Genomic DNA, 13803 nt, shown 5'->3' with positions numbered 1-13803 from the left:
GGCAGGCTGAGTAAACAAGGCACCCCCATTGCAAGGCCTGTTAAGGGGTCAAGAAAATGTCCTACATTATTATGATTCTACTTATATGAAGTATCTAAAAGAACCAAACTCATAGAAGCAGAGAGTAGAAAGGTGTTTGCCAGGGCCTAGGGGAAGGAGGAAATTGGGAGCTCTTGTTCAAGGGGTACACATTTTCAGTTATGCAAGATGAATAAGTTCTACAGATCTGTTGTTACACAACGTGGTGTACAATGTATTTTAAATGATCTGCTGGTTTATGATGAAATAACATGGAAAAAATACAAAATTATTTTTGTTTAACTCTAACTGAAGTTTAGCGTGTTTTTAATTATGAAGGTAGACCATGAAGCACGGTACTGTTAGCAATACGCTAACCATAGAAATCACAGATATATTTTTATTATTTATATATTATAACCTATCTAAAAATATTACTATGATTATCCTTATTCCAAATTATAGTAGTTAATATGCATGTATGTAGATGTTATCTAATATGAATAATAAAGCACAAATATTATACAAGTCCATACAAGTTAATATTCTTAATATTTGGTAATTTTATATAAATACAATATGTTTGATTTCTATTTATATCTATTTTATTTTTAAATGTTTTTCTAAAGAAGATCTCATATGCTTCACCAGACTATGAAAGGTGTTTCTAAGGCCAAAAAGTTATTACAAAAACTTAATAAATTTTGTGACATCTATGAGGAACTGATACAACTTGCAGCAAAGATAGAGATACAGAGAACATAAAAAAAGCTAGAGAGAACACTTCAAAATATGTATCTAAAAGTTCTGGAAAGCGATATATTAGTAGATGATATGACCCCAGGGAATGAAAACATTTGAAAACTAGTATTTGTGCCTTTTTAAAAAATTCATTATTTTTAAAACTTCAAGCAATCATAGTGTGTAAACTGATATTTAATTTACGTTCCCTTGAAAACATATAATGTTGGAATATTTTTGTGAGATTATTATCCATCCATACATTTTTACAAAGTAATTGCACATTAGTCTATTTTAATTTAATTTTCTTATTATTTGTAATATATATATATATTTAGTAATTGACAACTCTATATATTGTTAATATACACCTCCCAGTCTACAGATAATTACTTCTCATCTATGGGTTGTCTCTTCTTTTGAAAGATCTATTTTGATGATAAGAAGCTTTTAATTATTGACAGTCTCATTTGTTAATTTTCCTGTAGATAATCACCTGTTCTTTATTCCAGAGGCCTTAGTACTGTTATGGTAAATTAATTTGATAATAAATATCGAATTAATTTTCTATGGAGAGAGGTAGGAGATGAGGTTATTTTCCTCCATTCAATTATCCAGTTTTTCTCAGATATGTTTTCAAAGATCAATTGATTATATGTTTCTTGGATTATATCTGGGTTCTATTTTATTTATTCTATTATAGTCTCAATTTGTCTATCTTTACACGTAAACCACACTGGTTTGTTTCCTTTTATTTTATAGTAAACCTTCAATTCTTCCAATCACTTTCTTTTAAAAATATTTTTGGATATTTCACTTACTTTGCATTTCTATATACATTTTTACACAAATCCAGAATATCTGTTTTACAAAACACACTGTAAAGAGGGTGAAAGACAAGCCACATATTCGTAGAAATATTTCAAATCACAAATTTGAATAGAAAAAAGAGTTGTATCCAAAATATATAAATAATTATCAAGCCCCAATAATAAGAAAAGATGTGCAATTAAAAATAGGCAGAGTATTTGAACATAGACTTTACCAAAAAAATACAAATAACCAATAATCACATGAAAATATATTCAACTTACTTATTAGATGAATGCAAACACAAATCACAATGAGATACCATTACATACTTACAAGAATTTCTAAGATTGAAAAAAATTACCATGTAGTTATTTATCCAAGTTGGGGAACAATCAGAATTATCATACCCAGCCAGTAGGATTTTAAATGGTACAGCCACTTCAAAGATCATTTGGAAGTTTCTTAAAAAGTTAAACGTACACTTACCATATGACTCGGCTATCTTTCCTAGATACTTGTAAAAGGAAATAAAAGTGCTGTATGTGCCTTTACAAAGATTCTGACAGAAATGTTCACAGCTGTCTTACTGTAATAAACCCATTTTCTTCAAAGTTATTTTGTTTTCTCTTACAATATAGAAAGCTAATTGTAGTTTATAAATTATAATTTACCTAATGTCTATCATATCATTTTTTTCACATAGGATTTTAAATCCAAGGACCTTTAGAATGTGCCAAATATAGTTGATTTTATACTGTGTTCACATTGTGTAAACACATTTTTCTTTTTTCTTAAAACGTTTTTATTAACATACACACAATCTATTAATATACTTGACCAAACATTTACTTAAGGGTATATGTCCTCTGATGAACAATTAGAAGTTAAATAAATTATGCAATACTATAGTTATATAACATGATTTGTTAAAAATATTTTTATGTATTGCTAAACAATCAGATAAATGGTTTAGGTTAAATAGTTTTATAATAAAGCTTTATAATAAAGGAAATCACCATTTTTATTTGAACATGAAAGGCAGGAATACAGGAACCATGATATATGGAAATTTACCAAGACTTCGTCTTTCCTCTTAAACATTAACTATGAACAGCAAGTGACAATCAACAAAAAGTCATTTAGTTAAGTCAATTAAATGCCTCATCAATTTATAGAAGACTTTTGTCAAACTAGGACAAAAATTTATCTGGAATAAGAAGGATAATTTCCCATTAACTAAAATTTCCCAACAATTTAGATATATAGAAACATAGGCAGAATCCTTCATTTCTGTCTGTATTCACGTTCTTTGCCACGTAACTTTTCAATTCTACAATAAGAGGCAAATATCCTTCTTCAGTCATTAACTTTGAGCCCAGCAATGTGATTCTCTTTGCCTAAAATAATGCTAACAAACATGAGCTGAATGGAATCTTGAACTAGCTTTTGTTGTTGTACATTTCCCCTTGTGACTCACCCATCAACACTGGAAGAAAATACTCCAGCTAGCCCAGTGGTTCAGAGGACCACAGATACAGAGGCAGAGCTACTCAATTGCTATGTAGGTCTATGAGTTCCCGTTAGACCCGTTAGACTAGGTAACTTTAACCAAGAAGCACCAGCTGATATTAGCAGGACTGCCAAGTCAGTTGACAAAATTAATAATTACCTAATGTTATGTATCACTGACACTTATGGTATTTTGTTATTGATCAAATTTATAACATACAAATCAACATTGTCATGAATGACAAATTCAGATTTCAAAATGTCTATTTCTAAAATATGTGGCTATTTTCATTTTTTGATATATTGTGTACAATAACCAAATAAAATTGTATGTTAACCAACACAATTTTACTAAACAATATTCTGGACTTTGTGGGCAGACTTATGCCTTATACACACTTATAATGTACCAATGTGCCTTATGTGGAATTAAATAAATATTTCTTTTAAACTTAGTGTCTGAATGCTGAACATCTCTTAGTTTACTGTATTGCGTTTGCTATATCTTCCTTCACAGTAAGCTATAAATTTTCAGAACAAATCTACAAGCCCATCCTCCAACAACTGAAAAAGAACAACAGAAGGTGAACTGAGCAACAAAAGGGTAACGGATATTAACTCAGAAATCTTTATATGACAAATTCCGGTTTAATGACAACTTAAATCATTAGAGATTAAATTACTGTGTTACTTGTTAGCTAATCTACTAGAATTTAAACAGATGTCAAATAACCAGTTAACTAGGGGTTACATTAAGTACATGCACTGCTTTACTGTTTGAGAAAGGAATTTGAATTGTTAGCAATTCTACAAATTTTGGACAGTTCTGCACAATATTCTCGAATAGGAATAAGTACATCTTCTAGACTTTATAATACGAGACATGATAATTTGGTAATAAGTAACCTCCTAACTGTCTCTTTTACATGTTTGTTCCTGAGGCTATAGATCAAGGGGTTCATCATGGGAATGACCACTGTGTAAAACACAGAGGCCACCTTGACCATGAGCCATGAACTTTTGGAGTTAGGAACACAGTAGAGAAAAAGAATAGTCCCATGGAAAATGGTAATGGCGGTCAGGTGAGAGGCACAAGTGGAGAACGCTTTCTGGCGCCCCCCAGTGGAAGGCATCTTCATGACAGTGATAAAAATGAAAGCATAGGAAGAAAGAATGATCACCAGGCTGCTTACTTCATTGAATGTGGCAGAAACTAAAATGATCTCCTGGCTCACATAGGGGTCAGAGCAGGACACAGCAACAATGGCAGTGTGCTCACAGACAAAGTTATTAATGATATTATTTCCTCTGAAGGATAATTCCAGTAGAAAGTAGGTAAGAGTCAGGGAACAGACTATCCCCCAAGAGTATGATGTAGCCACCAAAAAGGAGCAAAGCCTCCGGGACATTGCAACTGTGTAGAGCAGAGGGTTACACACCGCCACATATCGGTCATAGGCCATCACTGCAAACATGAATGTTTCTGTCACCACAAATATGCAGGCAAAGAAGAATTGCATGATGCATGCTGTGAAGCAGATGGTTCTGTCTTCCACAACCAAGTTCTCCAGCAGTTTGGGTGTAACTGTGGTGGAATAACAGAAATCGACAAAGGACAAGTGGCTGAGGAAAAAGTACATGGGGGTGTGGAGTTTCGGGCTGATCCTGATGACCATGACCATGCCCAGGTTCCCCAGCACAGTGACTGTGTAGATGGTCAGGAACACCAGGAACAGGGGCATCTGAAGGTCTGGATATTCTGAGAAGCCCAAGAGGATGAAGGTAACTTCAGAAGTCTGATTTTCTTGGTTCCTGGGACAAAATAGGACAGTTGATTCAGAGATGCAAGAAGAAATATTTGGACAAGGCCAAGTAAAATGAGGAAATGTTGAGAGATGTAGTGATTATCTATAAAGAGTGTCATGGAAATGCTTCGTTTTAACCATTACATTGCTTCAAACGCTAAAATTTACTAATATCACAATTATACAGTACATATAAAATGTGTGTCAGTGTAATAATAAAATATGAGAATTGAGAGGGGAAGAGCAGTTGGCTCTGGTATATTTTAAACGATCTGGTTCAGTAGCCTCAGAGGCAACTGGCTTCATGAGAAAGGCCAGTCTACCTTTTGCATGAGTCAGAGTCTAGTGAAAATGCTTGTCTTGGAGGAAGATTTCCATTTTATTTCATTTCAATACAATGCTTATTTTGAGTTTCAGTAATTTTTTCACTTCTTCACCTATTAAATGATGAGAACTTGGAACTCAAAAAATAATGACTCAGTAAAATGATCATTACATTTTTGTAACAATTGTTTCTATATCTATTTCTGAATTTACCTTTCCAGTGACCTCCCTACATTTAATCACACGTTTTTCTCCATAGATTTTACATTCTTCCTGTCTAATGTGAGTAGTGCACTTTGTCAGTCACACTTATCTAATTATTGAAAATTGTAAAACTCTATTAGCTTTTCTTGAAATATTATAACATCAGATATTTAGAATGATTTGGGCTGGAAACAAACAATAATGATACATCCAGATCATTTTTATTATTCTGAAGTACTTTCTGCCATATCATTCTCAGATGGTCAAAATTCAGTCTACCTCCAAACCTCCAAAGATGAAGCATCACTTCCAGAAAAATTACAATGATTTTTATTTGGTTAGGAGGTTTTTGTTTTGTTTGCATTGAATTGCTTACAATAGACACACAGATAATCTTTCCGATACCCTATTCTTTTAGTTTCTTCATCTTTTCTAACAATTTTATCTCAACTTGACTCATTCATCAGAATCATGGTCATAGTATTAACTATGTCATTATCAGTAACTATAAAACCTGAAAAACATCAATATTATGCAACATCTGTAATATATATTTTACTCATGTTTTCTTCTACATTTCAACAAATTGTTTTTCTACAATAAAATACTATTAATGAGGGCAGACATGGAAGGCCAGGACATAGTAGGTTCTCCACAATCTTTATTGAATAAATGAATGTATATATGACTGAATAAATGTAGCCACATATTATACATGTGTTGGGGTAAAAGTTTATAATAATATTAAAGAAGTTGAACATGCCTATTAAATCAAGACCACATTGTAAACTCACAATGCACTGAGTCATATCTTGAGTCCTACAGAAGAAGTAGCAATAGTGAAACCCCACGAACCTAAGCATCCTGAATTAGAATAAAACAAGGAGAGTTAGAAGGGTAAATGAGGCATTGGATTTTTTTTAATGTTCTGAGTTTATTCGAAATAACTCAACTACCTTGTTGTGCCAGTTTAATCCAGAACCATGTCATGACTGCTTACCGAAAGCTAAAATAGCAATAGGCATTAAAAAGAGCACAATTCCACACAGCGTTCTGTAAAAATTCTATGCTTTATCATTAGCTGAAATTAAACACTCTATAGTTTACACTGAGTTGTTACAATGTTTAGCATGGAAGACAATATACTGCATGCACTTATATTTTGCAGAAAACACAAGTGCATGCAGTATATATGTGTATATAAAAATATATATATATGATTACACATATAGAATTATATAGGTTAAGGTTGGGGTTATATATAAAATTATTTTATGTACAACTTACATATCCATGTGGTTTCTTTCTTTAACTGCTCCTTTAGATTCACTTCATTTGGTACCTGTGATTTGATCTTCTACATTTATTGTTATTTTTCTCAATGTATGTTTTAGTTTAACACAAAACTCATTGAGTGCAAAGTTCCTAATGGAACACACTTTTTCAAGCATTTTCCAATATCTGTACGCTTTCCTAAGGACGTTCTAACAAACTCTGAGAAGGCTGGGCTTGAAAAGAAAATCACTTGCATCAAAGACTGTATTTTGTAATATATATTTGACTTATTGTTACCTAAACATCCTTTCTATGTGTGGCACTTTTCAACCCACTTCCTATACTCTATTTCTTTACCAAAAGACTTGGGGCCAAAGTTCACAATCTCCCGTTTAACCCCAGGAAGTGTCACCCTTGTTAAGCTGAATGAGGGCTTAAGGTACTGTGCAGAGGCTTTCCCTCTTTTGTAGTGACACCTAATGTGGCTTTCCAATTGTGCATTTGCTATGTACTCAGAACTGTAATAGGCGTTTTAGAAACTATAAAATTATAAAATGTTGGCCTTGACCTCCAAACTTTTTCTTCTAAGAATTATTCCGAGGAATAATGCTTGTAACTGCAAATTATACAATATAGCATACAATTCTTATTACATATTAAAACTAAAGTTTGTGCACATAAAAAGAAGAAGAATATTGTGATCAAAAGAATAAAAGTATTTCCTAGAAATACAGGCTAATTAATAATAATAAATATGATGAAAGATAATGAATCAAATATTCCTAGTTAATGGAACTAAGTGATTATCATAGCAGTTAGACTTACACATGGGTTTGCCTCCTGCAAAGATTATTGGAACACACTATTTTCCTTCTAAAGTTATATAAAGTAAGAATTGAATAACTCACTTAAGTGCAGAAGGAATTGACTTATTCATTTACTGACGCTTCTTTTGCAAAGATTAATAGACTCCAGGGAAGTGCCCGAGGAGAATCCAAATTAAATAAAAAAACAAGCAAATCACAATAAAAGTGACAGGAGTCTATACTAGATTTCAATAAATGTTTTAAGAAAATAACTTTTTCCCCTAATTTTTTCAAAATAATCTCAGTGATAACAGAGAGGAAAGGAGACCAAAAGGCTAAATTCTAACACCAAACTGTGTCACACATATATATGCCACAAAGGCCTTAGGGATGTTAACCCTAGAGAATATAATTGAGGTATTCCCTAGGAGGCCACAAATAAAGCAATCAGATAAAACAATGCCCCATGTGATATCCTGGTTGCATGTAATTTCTTGTAATGACTGCTGAATAATTTCATTATAAAGTTTAATCCCATGATCTTCTTTTAAATATGTTGAACCAGACAATATATTTTGACTTAACATACCTGAAAAATACAAAAATGCAAAAAAGAAAAAAATCAGCTATTGGGCAATAATCCAGAGATAACTACTCTCAATTGTTTTTGTATTTCTGGTTTTTTCACCACTATGTGGGTATATATGTATTTCTGTGTATCTGAAACAAAGCTTATACAGTAAGTATCACAGCTATATTGTGTATTATCCTTTTTCATATAAAATTGTAGTGTGAGCTTCAATTTAGGTAACAAATAGCTATTAAACTTATATAAATGCCTGTTCATCTTTTCTTTAAGTAAATGTGATATGCACTATTTTTTAATTTATTAGATATGTATGTTGGTGATTCTTGAAATTAATTGTGAATTTCGTTACAAATAGAGATGCAAAAATTCCTCAACAGAATACCACAAACTGTATTCAACAGCACGTAAAAAGACATTAAAATTAAACACATGGCAAGTGGAATTTATTCCTGGAATGTAATATAGTACAGTTTACCACATTAAAATTCATCAGTGTAATACACCACATTAACAGCATAAATGAAAAAATACATGATCTTCTCAATTGATGTAGAAAAGCAATTTGACAAAAGTCCACACTCTTTCATAATAAAACCACTAAAAAAACTAAGAATAGAGAAAACATCTTCGGCAAGTTAAAGGCCAGTGATACATGAAAAGCCTACAGTTAATACTCAAAGATAGAAAGGCTAAAAGATTTTCCTCAGAGATAAAGAATAAGACAAGGATGTTTGCTTTCACTGCTTTCATTCAAAATAGTGTTAAAGGTTCTAGCCAGAGCAATTAGGCAACAAAGGTTTTCAAAATGCATCCAAATATGACAGAAAAAAAAATCAGAATTTTAGCAGATGACTTTTTTTTTTTTTTTTTTTTTTTTTGACAGAGTTTCACTCTTGTTGCCCAGGCTGGAGTGCAATGGCACGATCTCAGCTCACTGCAACCTCTACCTCTTAGTTCAAGAGATTAAGAGATTTCCTGCCTCAGTCTTCTGAATAGCTGGGAATAGCTGGGATTACAGGCGCCCACAACCACACCTGGCTCATGTTTTATATTTTTAGGAAAGATGGGGTTTCACCATGTTGGCCAGGCTGGTCTTGAACTCCTGACTTCAGGTGAACACATTTACCCAACATAACTCTTAGAACTAATAAACAAATCCAGCAATATTCCAGGATACAAATTAAACATACAAAAATCTGTTGCATTTTTTACTTTCAAAGAACAAGTCCCCTCCAAAAAAAATAATAATAATAATAAGAAACAATTTATTTGCATTTGCATAGAAAAGAATGAAATACTTACGAATAAACTTAGCCAAACAGACAAAAGAATAATACACTGAAAAGTATAAAATGTTGCTGACAGAAATTAAAGAGGACATAAATGAATGAAAAGTCATCTTTTGTTCATAGATTTGAAGCCTTTATATGGTAAGATGTCAGTACTCCCCATAGCAATTACAAATCCGTTTAAAACTCTGTGAAAATCCCAATGACGTTTTTTGCATAGAAAAAAATCCATTCTAGGCCGGGCGCGGTGGCTCAAGCCTGTAATCCCAGCACTTTGGGAGGCCGAGACGGGCGGATCACGAGGTCAGGAGATCGAGACCATCCTGGCTAACACAGTGAAACCCCGTCTCTACTAAAAAATACAAAAAAACTAGCCGGGCAAGATGGTGGGCGCCTGTAGTCCCAGCTACTCCGGAGGCTGAGGCAGGAGAATGGCCTAAACCTGGGAGGCGGAGCTTGCAGTGAGCTGAGATCCGGCCACTGCACTCCAGCCTGGGCGACACAGCGAGACTCCGTCTCAAAAAAAAAAAAAAGAAAAAGAAAAAAATCCATTCTAAAATCTAGACAGAATTACATGAGACCCTAAATAGCCATAACACTCTTGCAAAAGGAAAACAAGATTGGACGTTTCACAGTTTCTGATTTCATACTTACCAAAAAGCTATAGTAATCAAAACAGTCAAGTACTGGTATAAAGAAAGGTATAGAGACTAATAGAATAGAATAGACAACCCAGAAGTAAACATACATATGTGTAGTCAAATGTATTACATATGAGTGCCAAGATCATGCAATAGGAAGAGGGCAGTCTTTTTAACAGATGGTATTCAGAAAACTAGCCTCCTGCAAGATAATCAATTTGACCCCTTGTCTTACACAATGAACAAAAAATTAACTTAAAATGGATCAAAGACCTAAAGGTAAGAGCCAAAACTATAGAACTCTTAGGAGATGCATGAGTCAATTCTCACATTGCTATAAAGACGTACCTGAGAATGGGTAATTTATAAAGAAAAGTGGTTAAATTGGCTCATGGTTCTGCAAGCTGTACAGGAAGCATGATGATGGTATCTTCTTGGCTTCTGAGAAGGTCTCAGGAAACTTACAATTACGGCGAAAGGCGAAGAGCAAGCAGGCACATGGCTGGAGCAAGAGGGTGAGATGGGAGAGGAGGGTGCTACACACTTTTAGATACCGGATCTCATAAGACCTCATTCACTCACTGTCATAAGAACAGCACCAAGAGGATGGTGGTAAACCATTCATGAGAAACTGCCCCCAGGATTCAATCACCTACCACCAGGTCCCACCTCCAACGCTGGAGGTTACGTGAGATTTTGAGGGGACACGGATCCAAACCTTGTCAGGAGAAGACTTAGCAGAAAAACTTCATGACATTGAATTTGTTAATTATTTATTGTATATGATGCCAAAAGTGTTTGCATATATATATATATATATATATATATATATATATACACACACACACACACACACACACACATATATATACATATAATGGACTTCATCAAAATAAAAACTTCAAACAACACTCCCAACAGAGTAAGATAGCAGCCCAAAATATAGGAGAAAATCTTTTGAAATTCTATTTCTAAGTGATTAAGATACAGAATATATATTTTTAAAACTCCTATAATCAACAAAACAAAAAGAGCTCAATTCAAAAATAGGCAAAGAACTTAAATATGCATGTCTTCAAAGAAGCTACAAACATGCCAAAAAGCCTGTGGAAATATCCCCATCACTAATAATTAGGGATATGCAAATCAAAACCACAACGAACAGCAACTCATGTATTTAAAATGAACAGATTCTAGAGTTCTGCTGTACAACATTGTGCCTAGAGGGTTTTTTTTATACCATATTGCATAAAATTAAAATTCTGTTGAAAGTCGAGCTCATGTATTTGGTCTTATGACAATAATAACAAAAAAAAAACTAAAATAAACAAACGAAACAGCTACCACTTCACACCCTTTAGGATGGTAATTATGAAAAGGAAAAAAAAAAAAGAAAAAGAAGAAAAAAGTGGAAAATAACAAATTTTAGGGGAGATGGAACGAATTGGACCCCTTGAATATTACTGGTGAGAATGTAAAATGGTGAAGCTGCTCTAGAAAAACCTAGAGTAGTTCTTCCAATAATTAGACAGGAAAATACACATGACCCAGCAATTCCACTTCCAGTATGTACCAAAATAATTGAAAGCAGAGATTCAAACATATGTTTGTGCACCAATGTTCTTAACAGTGTTATTCATAGTAGCTCAAAGGTAGAAACAACCCAAATGTCCATGGAGAGATGATTCAACATGGATCAACCATGAAAACATTAAGCTAAGTGAAATAAGCCAAACACAAAAGGCAAATATTGCAAGATACTATGTGTATGAGGTACCTAGAAACATCAAATTATAGAGACAAAAACATTACTGCTTCCCAGGGACTTGGGGAGAAATAAATGCGGAGCTATTGCCTCTGAGCAATAAAATCCTCTTTATGCCTGATGCTTGAAACAGAGGCTTAAGGGAAGCACTAATTTAAATACAGATGGGTGATGGATGATGGACAAGTGGATAGAAAGCTGGGTGATAGATTGATGGACGTAGATACATACAGAGAAGGATCGAGCAATACAGAAACATATACATACATTATGCACAAACCACATATATGTATTTTAAGTATACCTATATATCACATACTGTTTGCATTTTGCATTTCCTTTCCATTTTGCAAAACTGTGTGTTTACAAATCAAACTTTTATACCATTTAATTCTCAAATAATTTCTGAATGTATTTATAAGGTTTTCAAAAATATTACAAATGGTTAACCAAAACTTGAATATTTTAACGATTTTCCAAGGAAACCTAACAAATTAAATAAGACGTTGACAAATAAATCTTACTTCAATATTCTTTCTTGCATAAAGAAATGTTTTTTTAAAATTTTATCCTAGTTTGACAATAATGAGAACAAAATATTTTACTTTTCATCAATATTACCAAGTCAACTCTTACTTCAATATTCTTCCTTGCATAAAGAAATGTTTTTTTAAAAATTTTATCCTAGTTTGACAATAATGAGGACAAAATATTTTACTTTTCATCAATATTACCAAGTCAACTCTTACTTCAATATTCTTTCTTGCGTAAAGAAATGTTTTTTTAAAATTTTATCCTAGTTTGACAATGAGAACAAAATATTTTACTTTTCATCAGTATTACCAAGTCAACTCTTGTCTAATTGCTGTGTCATTCTCAGTCAATTGTAATCGGTAGAATTTTGTTTTCATATAGTCTAGAAGTACAAACTCCACCTCCTAAAGAGTAGCTGAGAGAATAAATTTTTCTGTTACAAGTGGCAAAAATAGAATAGCCACTAGAGGGCAGAGTGGTACCAGGAATAAGAAAACAGTTGTTACAGACGCATGAGCAGTCATAAAACATGACTATATTTTAACATATTAAAAACTGTAAAGTCAACAAAAATGGAAATATATGCAAATAGAATTCCTTGAAGACAGAATAAAAGCATAAATTAATAACAATATTTTACTAAACAATAGACATTTCATTTAAAAATATAAAAGCTTGCCATTAAAAATAATACAGGGATAATCCAGATCAAAATTGCAAAATTATTATAGAAGATATACATAGGACAATTACCAGAATAAATTTGATGATAGTGCGTAGCTATATCAATGAAATGAAGATAAATAATAAGTTCTATAGAAAAGACAGAAAAAAGCTTTAAGCTAATAACAGCACTTAAAAGTTACTCTTTCTATCCACCCTCCCAAAAACCACTCAGATCAAAGAAAGTAAATAAATAAATCACACATCTGTGCATCACTGTAAGACAGATGACCCTATGAAGTGAAAGTTGAATATGAGCAGGGAAATATTTTTCAGAAGGAAAGAACTGAATTTCAAAATGTCATAATTCCATGTAGAGTAAGGTCTGAAGAGACAGCTTAGAAAAGAGAAAAGGAAAATAGAAATCCTACTAGTGGGGTCAAACAGATAAAATCAATAAGAAAGTTCTACTCTCATAACAAAAAATTAAAAACCAAATCAAGACCTGATAGAAAACAGCATTACCTAGAAAAAAAATAAAAAAAAAAAAGCCTACCAATTGTATGAAACTTGTTGTGAAAAGCCTAGAAAAATTATTTACAGGGAAAAGGAGGAGAGTAGAAAGAAGACATTGCCCTGTAGAGTTGTAATGGTTAAGAAAGAGGAAGTAATGCAAATAAATTGAGGATTCTCCTAAAACAAAACACAGACACACACACACACTACAACAAAGTTTGTTGGTGGTAGTATTTTATAAATATTTTTGTGTATATTTATGTATTTAGATACAGATATATACACAGCTATATGTGTGTGTATATGTAGTT

The 13803-nt window shown here is 32.8% G+C and overlaps 1 protein-coding gene across 1 annotated transcript; it reads right to left on the bottom strand.

Annotated features, from left to right (window-relative positions):
• Nucleotides 1-3950: 3950 nt before the first annotated feature.
• LOC104672889 (olfactory receptor 5D13-like) lies at nt 3951-12690 on the bottom strand. The gene is made up of 2 exons (XM_010376753.2): nt 12623-12690; nt 3951-4893 (listed from the first exon to the last, which is right to left on the bottom strand). Exons 1-2 carry the CDS (start codon nt 12688-12690, stop codon nt 3951-3953), a joined length of 1011 nt encoding a protein of 336 aa, XP_010375055.2.
• Between the last annotated feature and the right edge of the window lie 1113 nt (nt 12691-13803).

Source organism: Rhinopithecus roxellana, chromosome 15 (assembly GCF_007565055.1).
Source record: "Rhinopithecus roxellana isolate Shanxi Qingling chromosome 15, ASM756505v1, whole genome shotgun sequence".
Lineage (NCBI taxonomy): Eukaryota > Metazoa > Chordata > Mammalia > Primates > Cercopithecidae > Rhinopithecus > Rhinopithecus roxellana.
Note: the sequence above shows the minus strand (reverse complement) of the source record. Positions and strands in the feature narration are given on the sequence as shown.